General features: G+C 36.7%; 1 protein-coding gene and 1 long non-coding RNA gene across 6 annotated transcripts in view; one reads left to right on the forward strand and one right to left on the reverse strand.

Annotated features, from left to right (window-relative positions):
• Nucleotides 1-3,149, reverse strand: part of LOC147839797 (uncharacterized) — a 516,604-nt gene extending 513,455 nt beyond the window's left edge. The window contains exons 1-2 of the long non-coding RNA XR_015515218.1: nt 2,095-3,149; nt 858-2,036 (exon numbers count right to left, since the gene is read on the reverse strand). This is a non-coding gene — a long non-coding RNA (uncharacterized LOC147839797). The remainder of the gene's footprint in view (nt 1-857; nt 2,037-2,094) is intronic.
• The window catches only part of tmod2 (tropomodulin 2), a 74,457-nt gene that overhangs the window by 41,809 nt on the left and 17,691 nt on the right, over nt 1-14,957 (forward strand). For all 5 annotated transcript variants that reach the window (XR_015514250.1, XR_015514251.1, XR_015514252.1 and 2 more), the window contains 4 exon segments: nt 5,538-5,660; nt 7,781-7,849; nt 10,357-10,487; nt 14,368-14,475. Coding sequence is in view for 1 of the 5 variants with exons in the window: in NM_001004608.1 (NP_001004608.1) it covers nt 5,538-5,660; nt 7,781-7,849; nt 10,357-10,487; nt 14,368-14,475 (431 nt within the window). In the remaining 4 variants the exon portion in view is untranslated.

Consider the following 14,957-nt stretch of genomic DNA (forward strand, 5'->3'; position numbering starts at 1 on the left):
TTCTTTAGTTTGGACCGTTTTTCATAAGATATACAGAAATAAGACAACTCTCCAAATATAAACTTGCTGATTTTATTTAACACCTATTTCTAGGGCTGCATGATTATCGATAAAAGATCACGATCTCGATTCGACCCTACACATGACACAACTAGCAAGTGACAGGAAAATTAGACTTGATGCTGTAGTCTTGAGCATGTGACTTAGGGCTATTACGGAGAAACTACTGCAAATGTTATACAGTATGTCACACCGAATTTCAGGATCTGCATAATAACCAAACCCTGTTTTATTGTGTTGACATTAAGAGATCATAAACTCTACAGGAATACAGAGTCTCCATTACTGCAGCAGGAGAGAATTTGCTCATTTCAAACATAAAGCTTTTTTAATTTGTCCTTGTAAAAATAGTTGAGGGATGATCTAACCCGCATAATTTAGTCCTGCTGGTTTTAATTCTGTGCAGTTTTATTTCTGTTGCATAAGACCATACGTTTGCACTGCTTTAGCTCCTATTCATTACAATCACAAGGTCTTTACAACCTTAATAGTTGTTGGACAAAAAAAAAAAAAAGTTTCTAAATTCAGGCTAAAATGAGCTGGTCTCAACTAGGCAAGTTTATTTATATAGCACATTTCATGCACAATGGTAATTTAAAGTGCTTTACATAAATAGGAATAATAAGTATAAGAAAATAAAAACAACAAATATTACAAATGATTAAAACAGATAAAAACATTAAAATGTGTTAAAATGGGTTTTAAAAGAATAAAAAAGAAAAGAAAGACACAGTAGTGTGATCTGTAGCACAGTGTCCATTCAGTAAAGGCACAGCTCAACTTAAAAGAGCTCCCACGAATTATGATTCGTTCAGCGATTCATTTATTCCCTAACCCGCGAAGCTAATTTGCACTGATTGGTCTGATGACCCAGTCTGTTGCGATTTAGTTGACGGCGTTCAGCACGAGACAGAAAAAAATGTCGACCATGGCTATGAAGTAGCAGAGATTATGTGAGAACCCAATGGAGGAATGCAATAATGAAATGCAGATAAACACCAGCATATTACTCTACTCTTAACCCTAACCCTAAATAATAACAACGAAACGCATTCAGTATTGATCCAGTGGCACAAATTGAACTATTTTGAAAATTGTGTCTGTAATATAGTAGGCATCAGGGTGCTAGGTTAAATACCTTTTTAAAAATAAAAATATGAAAATTTATTACCTTTTCTGTAAAGATCAAGGACTTTTTGTGGTAAACTTTTTTTTTTTGTGTGTCTCTCAGTGGATACTTCTGACTTATCATCAATAATATTGTATTGAAATAAATACTAGAAAATATTGTGATATAATTTTAAGTTTATATCACCCACGCCTACTTGTTTTTTATACCATGTTGTAAATTATGCTAAGACAACACTTTAGCAGCCTCTTAGAATGGGTCTTAATCCACTTCCAAATGAAATTTTAGGTGGTTTGTCTAAAATACCAACACGCTGTTAATCAAAGACTGCTAAAATATTTAAAAACAGGTCATGGTGTCACAAGAACGTAATACCTTTTATCAAAATGGTTACGCTACCCACAACAGTTCAGTACAGGCATTAGTTTGGAATTCCTCCTCCTGTTTTGACTACAAATTTTATAATCGCTTCTAGTTCTTTGCCAAAAAAATACTTTTTATGTGTCCTCACAAACAGCAAGCTCATTTAGCTCACACACACAACAAAAAACCTTCAGTCTTCCAAATGACAAATGCTAAATAATGCATTGAACCAATCAAACTAACCTAAAGAATTAAACTCTGACTTGAGACTAACTTCAGTCAAATCCTGGACAATAAGAACACTTTACAATGATCATTTTAAAAACCCAGCAGTCTCTGATTTCCACACCAGTGGCTCTGCAAATAGCTTTTTTCCTGGTTCATTTTTTACACTGATAACATGTTTGGAATTCAGCCACACCTCAAACAAAAAGGCTGTTCTTGTGTCCAACAGTGAGAAAGGTCTTTGAACCACAGCCTGTTCCTGTTAGAAACACTGGAGCGCACATTTATAAAGAACAATAACTCATGTTGTGCATTACAGCAAATAATAAAAGTACTAAATTCGGCCTCCCATGGCTTAATGGTTTGCGCTTTACCCAATGCAGTAAGAGTGTATTACTATTATCCAACCCTGAATGAAACTGGAGAAGAAAAAAATAGCAAATCATGTGTCACAAGTCACTCTGAATAATGTGGTGTGTTTCCAAACCTCACAGGCCTCAAAGGAAGAAAACACAAATGAGGGTAGAGTAGATAGTTTTCATGTAGGTTTAGGTAAGGGCTGAGGTTTAATCATGACTCTGTGTAATGAGAGGTTTCTGAGCTTCTGAACGTCTGGAAAGATTATGTCATTCACAAACGTCTAGAATCATTATGGAACGTTCTTTATAGAGTCTTAAAGAGAAACTGAACCCATAAATAAAATGTGGCATAATTTTTTTTAACTCAATCCAGCTGTATTAGTTACTGAAGTGTTTTTCTTCATCGGGGGAAGTTAAAAACGTATTTGTTAAATAGTTACATTTGAAAGCAATAAACTGGATCAGTCTACTAAAAGGCGAACTACAGCATTACGATTCATTTAAAACCAGTTAAACTCTGCAGAGCCTATACCGGGTCCGTGATGTTACCGACTTTCGCTTTTAGATTTAAAAGGCTAGCAATACACCAGACCCCCTTAAATGGTTTCGTTTGAAAGTGTAGAATCTATATTTTATGCACATATACATCACTTTGGTTTTTATTCTACTGTACAAAAGTTATTTACACCTTAAATACACAGTATTTTGGATACCCGAGCTGGGTATTGAACACTGGTTTTTTTTCATGATTTTCATATGGTTTATATATGACACGTATACAAGTTATAGCTCAAATAAAAGCTCTTGCCGGTGCTCATACGGTTCTAGCATTCTTTTTACTGAATTATATTCACACTTCAAACAGTTGCCGAATGAATCGCGATGTTTCCATGGCGCAGAAGTGAAAACAATACATTTATGATCAATAAGCAGCCCCAGATAGCACAGACAGCTGTCCTCTCTTACCTTATGCTGTGCGCTTCAGGGCCATTCTCCTCTGTTTTTGAGGTGATGTGCATAAGTAATCCTTTTCTATGTCTGACATGGTCCGAACATAGGGAATTACGTTTGATCAAACAAAAGAATAGTGAAATATGAAAACAAGGATCGGTCCCTCTGGCTTGTATAGCACCTCTCATCAGTTGGAATACAATAACTTTTGCATAGATTATGGTAGAGACATCGTTTTTTCCTATGATTACAGACATGTGCAGGAACCACCAAAATGAATTACAGCAACCTAGACCACACAGAACCTAAAAGGTTTCGGAAATCCGAAATAGCAGCAGAGTTTAACTGGTTAAAGTAAATTAAAGTAATCCAAAATTTGTAACAATTGAAGAGAGATTGCCTTCATGCATTATTCAAATCACCTGTATGAAAGCATTTTGGCTTCCCCGCAAAATATAATGATGAATGATAAAGTTGTGGTGAGACCTAAATGCTTTCTTAAGTTAATGATTAAAGGTGTTTTCTGTCAGTTTGCTTAGCCTGCATTAGTGCATTTAGAAACAGTGCAGCTTAATCTTTCAGTCTAGCAAAACATCGCTCTCCCTCTCTGTCTCAGCAGTCACATGTCCTAAATAAAGCTGAAGACTGTGTGTTTTTCACTGTCCAGAGAGAAAGAGCTCATCACAAGACCAGCGTCATATTACCTGACCTCATTACAGGCGTCAAAGAGAGTCTGATAACACTGGAGTCTAGATGAGGTCAAGCGGTGAGCAGTTATCATGATGGGCCTGCTCTGTGCCATCAGTGTCCAGTTTATAAACTCCAGCCCTTCATATACGTAGATGGACATCATGTCTGACTAGACTACTAAACCTCTCTTTGCTGTGGTCTTTTCAGTGAGCACTGTAAGAAATTAAGGGTTCCACACAATTCTTTCAAGGTTGTCTCAACATAAATCGATTGTTAACTTAATCTTTTTAACAAATTTAAGTTGATCGAACATAAAATGTTTAAGTTGTCTTCAAAAAACCCCGGGAATCTTGTTGTTTAACTCATTTTAAATAAGTAGTTTGAACAAACAGCAAGAGTGAAGGTTTATTAGACTGGAATTTCGTCCGTGTTTAATCCATTAGTTTTAAGCATAAAACATTAAAATCTATGTATTTATTTGATTATTAAAAAAAAAAAAAGTATTTTTATATATTTAAATTAACCACTTGAACTCTGCGACGTCATCGACTTTTGCTTTCAGATTTAAAGGGCTAGCGTTGCACCAGACCCCCGTAAGTGGTGTCGTTTGAAAGTGTAGAATCTATATTTTATGCACATATGCATCACTTTGGTTTTTATTCTACTGTATAAAAGTTATTTACACTTAAATACACTGTATTTTGGATACCCGAGCTAGGTATTTTACATTGGTTCATTTTCATATTTTTTTATATGACACATGTACAAGTTATAGCTCAAATGAAAGCTCTTGCCGGTGCTCATACAGTTCTAGCATTTTTTTAAATGAATTATATTCATATGCCAAACAGTTGTTGGATGAATTGTGGTGTTTCCATGGCGCAGAAATGTAAACAATACATTTATGATCAATAAGCATCCCCAGATAGCACAGAAAGCTGTCATCTCTTACCTTATACTGTGCCCTTCAGGGCCATTCTCCTCTGTTTTTGAGATGATGTGCATAAGTAATCCTTTTATATGTCTGATGTGATCCAAACACAGTGAATTATGTTTGATCAAACAAAAGAATAGTGAAATATGGAAACAATGATCGATCTCTGTGGCTCGTATAGCACCTCTCATCAGTTGGAATGCAATAACTTTTGCATAGATTATGGTAGAGACCTTTTTCTTTTTTCCTATGATTACAGACGTGCAGGAACCACCTAAATTAATTACAGCACGCTAGACCACACAGAACCTAAAAGGTACACTTTCAAATTTGAGTTTATAAAAAAATAATAATACAAAAAGCGCCTCTTTTTTAGGTGTTTATTATAACACAGACAACATATACAGTTATTTTAAACACTTTCAATAGTGTTTTATGCAAACTCAAAGGGTTTTGTTTAAAATGATACCAAATTTTTGCATTTACACCTCTGCATGTGGATTTGGGAAGCTTTTAAATTTGGGTAGGCAAAATCCAGGTGGAAATCCCCAAATAGTTTAAGTGGTTAATAAATAAAATTAGCGAAACGGCGAGGCAGTGAAAGGTAAACTGCGTTATAGCGAGGGACCACTGGACATATTAAATATAGTACACACTTATGTATTATTTCAAAACAAACTTTTATTTTGGATGTGGTTTATTGAGATTAGTTTTAGCCCAGCACTTTTTTTGCTTGTTTGTTGAACCATATTAAACCAAATTATGTGTTTTATGTTACTGATCACCTCTCTTTTTTTTTATTCATTTTTTTTTTTTCATTTGACAGGAAAAGTATGGATTCCCAAACAAAAACCAATCCAGCTTCATCAGGAGGAAGCCACAACCTTGGACCCCGAGTTGGAAGAGGCTCTGTCCAGTGCTACTGACACAGAACTGCATGACCTGGCAGGTAAAAAAAGCTACAAATACTCACAACTAGAGGCATGTAATGGAAGATCAACCATAAGCTAAGAGAACACCAGTATCAAAGGCATAGTTTCATTGCTCTAAACCTCAATGAACAGCTTTGTACTGTTGGTTCTTTCTGCGAGAGCCTTTACTCCTTGACTCTGGGGGTTCGAACGCCCACATTTCATCCATCACAGCTCTAGAATAACAGCTTCTTTCAGCACGCTGCTTTAAGAGATTGTCCCCAGCTGTCTTCTCGTACTGCATGGTTCATTATGATCTTGATGCACTTTATTCTCTTTGTGTAGTTTATTTATAAACTAATTTTGAGAGGAACACGTGCTTATGATTGAAGACGGCTGGTACCGCATCAACTCCATATATTGCACCAATGAATGCTGACTCACTATAATTAACCAGAGTTTTTCACTGCAGTCATTTTCGTCTTGAAGAATACCCCCTTCCACCCCTACTCCTCCCCTTCTCCTGATAGGGCAGCACGGCGGGCCAGTGGTTAGCACTGTTGCCTCACAGCAAGAACGCCACTTGTTCAACCCCTCATCAGGCCAGCCTGCGTTTCTGTGCGGAGTTTGCATGTTCTCCCTGTGCTTGTTTGGGTTTTCCCTGAGTTTCCCGGTTTCCTCCCACCGTCCAAAGACATACATCATAAGTACTCCAAAGTGACGTCTTAAGACAAACTCTTTGCCAGCTATATTTCAGCTATTCCTAACACTTTCACAGCAGGGTAGTTCTCGAGAGCTACCTGAACTCAAACTCCCCGGGCTCGAGGATCTTAGGAGCTCAATGCTCTCTCACGGGACAGCATGCCAAATGCACTTTATTATCAATCATAAGCTAAGTGTGAACAAAATGTGTTGAATGTGTTTCTTGGTCAGCTTTGCCAAAAAATAAATAAAAAATGTAAAATTTAAAATGCTAGCAAAGTACCATACATAAGTGGTACAAAGCAATGTAAAAAAAAATATCTGTAAATTAATAGTTTTTCACATTTTGTGACTCATGATTTTATTTTTTCCTATTTGTTTATGCATTTGAATTGCTTTATGGGACCTTGATCTTTCTTCCAACGACTTTTAACCTTGAAAAGTAAAAAATAAAAATAATAAAAGACTTTTATGAACAATTTTAATAGTTAAATTAATATATTGTCTGAGCTGGTGTTGTATATTATGCTACAAAAACCTTGTAATAAACTGCCAGCACATTTTCTGTCATTTTACAGACTTGCTTCTCTGTATTTTAGTTCTTATACATTATATTATTTCGAACTACTAAAATGTCAAGCCTTTGTTAAACTGTAGAGTTGAACATTGAATATCAAAAGTTGACCAAGCAGAGATCAACATCCCATAATAATCCCATAACCCATTTGTGTTTAAATGCATAAGGCGGGATCTAATTAATGAGCTCAGATAGAAAATTCTGCATTGCGTTCTTTTCATATGGATTAGTAAACCAGAGAACATTTGTTTTCAGAAACAGTCGGCTCTGTTGCAAAATAAAAAAATGGGGATTGTAACTCACACTTCTTACTCGTTACAATTGGGAGTTTGTTTTTCTCAATAAAAACTGCCAGTTGTGTGTAAAACTCACTTTTATTCAACTATTCTGAAACAAGTTTCAACAATTCTCTACTTTTTCTTAGAATTGCAAGAGATATCAGACAAATCTGCGAAAGTTAGTTGCGAAAGCCTGTACATTTTCAAGTTGCCTTTATGATAAAAAAAGTATTGTGAGAGTCGCATTTCTAACTAATTTTCTCAGAACTGTGCAATTATACCCATCAATGTTAGAAATTTTAATTAATGTATTTTTTTAATCGTTTTTTCTTTTTTAAATTAGTCTCATAAACAAGGTTCGTTAAATTGTAAAAAATGCTGGGTTCCACATTCCTTCATATTGTCCAAACACAAATCGATTAAGTTAACTTGAGTGTTTTATAAATTTAGGTGGATTAAAAGCAATTAACTTTCACCCAAAAATCTAAAGATTTGTTTATTCAGCTTGTTTTAAATGAGTAGTTTGAATAAACAGCAAGAATACATTTTTTTAAAGTATTTTTTTGGACTGTATTTTAATGTGTACTGTTGTGTTTTCTAGCTATTCTTGGAGTGAACACACTGGTGACAAGCATGCAGAGTTATGACGGCAGTAAAGACGGTTATAACAGTAAGTTGATTTCATCTTTTTAATAGATATCATGCACATTAGATTTTCTCTTAAAGTATCAATTTATTATTGATGTGTTTACATTTAAAGGGTCTGTGAAGTGCTTTGAAATGTGCAGTTTTTATTAGATGTTTGACGTAATCTCAATTGAAAAATGATAATAGGATGGGATATAGAGTAGCTTCTCCCCTTTAAAAAAACAGCCAATAGCATTTAGTTTTTATCACAGCTCTGCCAATGAGAGTGGTTGAGATCAAGCTCATTAAATGAAAAACAAATAAGAAAGCGTCTTAAAGGGGATGGGGCATGTCATATACTAAAGAGCATTTGATTGGTCAAGTTTTGATGAGTAGTGGGCCGTTACCACTGAGAGGTTCAGTACTGGTCACCTTTATCAGGCTTTTATTTCCACTGCCAAAAGGGTACCCTTTTAGTGGCCGTGGTGTACGACAGAAAGTTTCAGACGACGTCATTTTTACTCGAGAAAATGTCACAGTAAAGCTGTACAGGTCGATCACATATCATATGAGAAGCTCTTCTAACAAAACAGATGCGTTGTACACATAAACACTTGTGTATAAATGTTCATTACTAAGTTTTCTATGAACATGATTTGATTGTAACTGCAGATCAATGACATCTGCAATTATATACAAAAAAATTTATAAATGCAACATACAGTTGGTCAGAATTATTAGCCCCCCTGTTTAATTTTTTTCCCCAGTTTCTGTTTAACCGAGAGAAGATTTTTTTTTTCAACATGTTTCTTAACATAATAGTTTTTATAACTCCTTTCTAATAACTGATTAATTTTATCTTTGCCATGATTACAGTAAATAATATTTGATTATATATTTTTCAAGACACTTCTTTACAGCTTAAAGTGACATTTAAAGGCTTAACTAGGGTTATTAGGTTAACTAGGCAGGTAAGGGTAATTAGGCAAGCTATTGTATAACGATGGTTTGTTCTGTAGTCTAACGAAAAAAAATGATTAAAGGGGCTAATAATTTTGTCCCTAAAGTGTTTTTTTTTTTTAATGTAAACTGCTTTTATTCTAGCCAAAATAAAACAAAAAGACTTTCTGCAGATGAAAAAAATATTATCAGAAATATTGTGAAATTTCCTTGCTCTGTAAACATCATTTAGGAAATATTTAAAAAACAAAAAAAAAAATCAAAGGGGGGCTAATAATTCTGACTCTAACTGTATATAAACACAAACAGACCCTTACAGTCTCTGATATGTTCTCAATTATAGAAAAACTACACACAGCATACATTTAGTCCTTAGATTTTTTTCTTCTTGGCTTTGTGGCCATTCATCAAGACGAGGACAAGGTTTGTTTGAACTCGGGTCGACCATGGCTTGTTATCATATATACAGTTGAAGTCAGAATTATTAGCCCCCTTTTGATTTTTTTTTCCTATTTTAAATATATCCCAAATGATGTTTAACAGAGCAAGGAAATTTTCACAGTATGTCTGATAATATTTTTTCTTCTGGAAAAAGTCATATTTGTTTTATTTCGGCTAGAATAAAAGCAGTTTTTTAAAAAACATTTTTGGGACAAAATTATTAGCCCCTTTAAGCTATTTTTTTTTTTCGATAGTCTACAGAACAAACCATCGTTATAGAATAACTTGCCTAATTACCCTACCCTAACCCTAAAATATTATTTACTGTCATCATGACAAAGATAAAATAAATCAGTTATTAGAAATGGGTTTTTAAAACTATTATGCTAAGAAATGTGCTGAAACAATCTTCCCTCCATTAAACAGAAATTGGGGAAAAAAATAAACAGGGGCGCTAATGATTCATTCTGACTTTAACTGTATATATCATTACAGTGTAATGTCTCGGCTGTGTTTCTAAAAATGGTGCATCCTTTGTTTTTATTCTCCTGCTTCTGCGATTGACGCTTCTCTGTAAAACCAATAGCGTTCAGCTGCGTGTCTTGCTCCGCCTTATGGTACCCTTTTGGGCCTCTTGGTACCCTTTGCAAAGGGTGACCAAAAAGTGGTACGTTACGGTTCGCTTTTAGGTACCTTTTGACATTGGAAACGGCCATAAAAGCGTATAACTGAACCGTACCATACCACTCAGTGGAAACAGGCTAAAACTATAGTATGAGTTGACGTAGTAAAAAAATCATTGATCCATTTAGGCGGAAGTGACAAACTGCAAGCTTTAGACATTTACATCGGTTTTATACTTTCTAAACAGCAATTTTGGAACACACTAGCTCAGGGGTCACCAAACTTGTTCCGGGAGGGTCGGTGTCCTGCAGATTTTAGCTCCAACCCTAATCAAACACACCTGAACAAGCTAATCAAGGTCTTACTAGGTATAGTTGAAACCCCTGCTGGGACAACAGCCGTCCAGGACCGAGACTGGTGACCCCTGCACTAGCAAATAGATATCCTTAATTTTCATTTCACAGGACCTATAATGCACATGTTATTCAGTGGAAGCTCATTTGAGAATAAATCATTGTCTTGTAGATGTCATTAAAGGAGAAAAGGTAAAGCCTGTTTTTGATGAACCTCCAAACCCTACAAACGTTGAAGAAAGTCTGCAGAGGATAAAGGCCAATGATCCCACGTTGACTGAAGTCAATCTCAACAACATCAAGGTAATGAGACTTATCCACTAAATTTGTTCTAATGAGACATTAAAAAACATAAACATACAAATTTCACTGAAATCCTATCATTATATATGATGTTTATTAGTTTTATATTACTCAATGTGAAAAATGTGACTCTTGTGCAGACAAGTTTATTTTTTTTTTGCAAAAGGTTACATGAACCATTTTAAATAATGCTGGGGAGCTTGATCATCAGGTTTTGTGTTCATGTCAGCTAATTACGTATAATGACGGACATTCTTAAATTATTCTTAACATTTCCCTCACTAGTGGTGCAACCAGTCAGTTTATTTTATGATTCATACAGACCACAACTCACGATTTACATTTGATCCAATGATAATCAGCTAAATGTAACCCAGACAGCCACATTTCAGATGATTTGTTAAATCCGAATAAGTTTCAGTACATCCATGGGGACTTTTCAATAAGCCAGTTCTGGAGCTTTCATTGAACTGTCCTGCTATAATAAACTCGTCAGGTTTGAGATGTGGTAGTTTAAAATCAGTGATCTTGACTGCAAAATTAATATACAATATACAGTGGGTCTGAGACCGGACGGGCTGTAAAATATTGGAAAAATTGGACATTGCGATATTTTCACCAGATGAGTTGAATAGCTCTATTTGGAAAAATTCCATTCATTTAGATGATGTATTGCAATATGAATATAATTTCTGCTTTGTTTGGAAAGATTTCATTCATTTAGATTGACTGAGGTGATCAAGTCTTTTTCTATGCATAAATCTATGCGTGTATCTGCATAAATTATAATAAATTACAAGCAAAAACAAATAAATAAACTGTGCGTTGTAGTTTTATGGGGAAATTGTAAAATAACATGTTCATCATTGTATAAATAAAAAAAGAATATCTTGATATTTTAATCTTTAATAAATAATCGAATCCTACGATATGACTATTGCAGGTACACACTTTGATTCTCAAACGATTTAAAACAAAAAAACCTGAAAAATCACATGTACATCAGTATTCACAGCCTTTGCTCAATACTTTATTGATGCACTTTTGGCAGCGATTACAACTTCAAGTCTTTTTGAATATGATGCCACAAGCTTGGCACTCCTGTCTTTAGGAATTTTTGCCCATTCCTCTTTGCAGTACCTCTCAAGCTCTATTAAGTTGCATGGGAAGGGACAGTGTACAGCCATTTTCAGATCTCTCCAGAGAAGTTCAATAGGATTTAGGTCTGGGCTCTGGCTGGGCCACTCAAGGACATTCACAGAGTTGTTGTGAAGCCACTCCATTGATATTTTGGAAGATAAACCGTCGCCCCAGTTTGAGGTCAAGAGCCATCTGAAGTAGGTTTTCATTTAGGATGTATTTCATTCATTGCTGCGTTCATCTTTCCCTCTATCCTGACTAGACTTCCAGTTCCTGCTGCTGGAAAAACATCCCCACAGCATGATGCTGCCACCCTCATGCTTCATTTTAAGAATGGTATTAGCCTGGTTATGAGCGGTGCCTGTTTTTCTCTAAACGTAATGCCTGGCATTCACTCAAAAGAGTTCAATCATCTCATCAGACCAGAGAATTCTGTTTCTTATAGTCTGAGAGTCCTTCAGATGCCTTTTGGCAAATTCCAGGCGGGCACTGGTTTCCGTCTGGCCACTCTACCATACAGGCCTGATTGGTGGATTGCTGCACAGATGGTTGTCCTTCTGTAAGGTTCTCCTTTATCCACAGAAGAACACTGGAGCTCAGACAGAGTGACCATCAAGTTATTGATCACCTCCCTGGCTAAGGCCCTTCTCCCCCGATCACTCAGCTAAGCTTAGATGGTTGGCCAACTCTAGGAAGAGTCCTTGCGGTTCCAAACATCTTCCACTTACTGATGATGGAGGCCACTGTGCTCATTGAAACTTTCAGAGCTGCAGAATTTTTTTCTGTAACCTTCCCCAGCCTTATGTTTGAGACAGAGGTCTACAGACAATTTCTTTGTCTTCATGCTTGGTTTGTGCTTTGACCTGCACTGTCAACCGTGGGACCTTATATAGACAGGTGTATACCTTTCCACATCATGTCCAATAAACTGAATTTACCATAGGTGAACTCCAGTTAAGCTGCTGAAACATCTCACAAATGTACCTGACCTCAATTTAGAGCTTCACTGCAAAGGCTGTGAATACTTATGTACATTTTTCAGGTTTTATATTTTTAAAAAAGTTGAAACAATTTCAAAAAAATTTTTTTTCACATTGTCATTATGGGGTATTGCGTGTAGAATTGTGAGGAAATCAATTAATTGAATCAATTTTGGAATAAAGGCCTGTGCACACCAGGACGTTTTTTTGCTTGTGTTTTCTGTTGACGTTTAACGTCTCGTGACTAAATAAAGGGAGCCAATGTGATCGCGCACACCAACACGCAAAACGGTAGGCGTAGAAGCATCATTTTTAAAGAAACGCCTCATGTTCGTTTTTTGTTTTGACATGCCGTGTCAAAACCATCTCCGCCAATCAGATTGGCACTTTTGTTCACGTGCACGTAGCTGCTGAAGTTGCAGTAAACAGCACTTGAAGGCACTCAAGGGCAAAACTGTCAATGCGAGTTCACATTGAAGATGGCGATATGAATGTAGAGCTGCTTATAGCACTGGTGAACAATAATTATTTCTTCATCGCTAGAGCTGGAGCTACTACTTGAACCATCCTGTCAGGGTTCTGCCACTCTGGGCTTGAAAATTCTTGTTTTAGTGGCAGAGCTCTGACACTACCCATGTCTGGTCCTGTTTCTGTCTCTGTATGCGTGCGCGCCGTCGTGGGTGTACGCGGAGTGTGTGCGCTGCCGCTTGATGTGGCCGCGCGCGCTGCGTCCCTCAGATGCGCGCGCTCTTGTACTAGTGTTTGTGTTTGTTCTGTCAGCATCGCGCTGCTTTATTCTCGGCGCCTCCGTCTAGTTGGTTTCAGTTAGTTGGCGCTGAGATGAAGCATGCGCGTTGCTTATGTGTGAGCGCACGGTAAGGTGTTTATCTATCGTGTGCTCGTGTCTTGCGTCTTTTGTCAAAGCACGTGGCTCGGTGTTTACATTGTGGTCACGTGCTTTTGTCGTGTGCTTCAGTGTTGTGTTTGTTGTCATGAACATGCGGTTAATGAGTTCTCTTATTGGCTGCATGTTCTTGTCCTGTTATGTGAGCGCATGGCTTGTATTGTCTCTCTGTGTCATGCGCTCTCCCGTCTATTGTCTTGTCCCACCCTCCTTGTTAACCCATTATTAGTTAATTGTGTTCACCTGTTTGTGTGTTAATTTTCTACAGTTTATAAGCCCCTCACATTTGCTGTCCTGTGCCAGTTCGTCATCACATTTCGTCGTTTGAAGTTTAGTCCTGTTGTGTTTCCAGTCCTCATCCTTGCCAGTCTGCCCAGTCCTGTTTGTATGTGAATGTATTTGTTTTGTTAATGTTTTCCCCCTCGGGTAGTTTATTTTGCATTTTATTTTATTTTTATTATTTAATAAATTCCCATTTTTCCTGCACTTGAGTCCTCGCTCCTTTCCCCTCACCAACCCTGACACATCCATGCTTGTTCGAATGTGTCAACTTTCTGTCTTCTTCTGTGTTCTAAGCGGGTGTCAGAAGCTTATAGTTGTGTAGCACCATCTAACGTCAAGGAGTTATTTTGCATACTCTTCTGCTCGATACCCAAAAATGGCTTGGGTTTGAATTCAGGGTTTGGGTTTGAAAAAAGTGAAGCGCTATGAATACTTTTTGGATGCACTGTATTGTTAAGCCCTAGAATGAAAGCTCCTTTTTTAAACTGGCAAAATAGAGTATTTTTTACATGTCATGGTTTAATCATGCACAACAAATCTGTTTTTTAATGTTTCCCCTTCTCTTGTCTTCCAGAACATTCCAATCCCGACCCTGAAGGAGCTTGCGAAAGCCATGGAGAGGAACACTCATGTGAAGAAGTTCAGTCTGGCTGCCACCAGGAGCAATGACCCTGTTGCTGTGGTGAGGACATAATTCACTGCAGATGATCGTGTTCTGGGTTGAAGCTGGACATATGGTGCATTTTGGGGTCTGCTTCTAGATTTGTGCTGTATAGAATAGAAAGATAGAAAGAAAAGAAGTGCATTGTTTGAATAATGCAATTATAAAGTTGATTGTTTTGATCATTTCATGTAAAGTACTTTATATTGAGGGTGCCTGCTGGGGAGGATTTTCAGCACGGCACAAGCTTTTTTACACAAAAGTAAAGTAGCTTTGTGGGGATATAGGGCTGCAACACACAAATATATTAATGATAGATTAATATAATTGTTATTAAAACACTGCATATTTAGTCGCATTCCTCATTAGTAGATTAAAATACAGTTTAATATACACTCACCTGCCACTTTAATAGGTACACCTTACTAGTAAAGGGTTGGACCCCCATTTGCTTTCAGAACTGCCTTGATCCTTTGTAGCATGGATTCAACAAGGTACTGTAA

Source organism: Danio rerio, chromosome 18 (assembly GCF_052040795.2).
Source record: "Danio rerio strain M-AB ecotype USA chromosome 18, GRCz13ab, whole genome shotgun sequence".
Taxonomy (NCBI): Eukaryota; Metazoa; Chordata; class Actinopteri; order Cypriniformes; family Danionidae; genus Danio; species Danio rerio.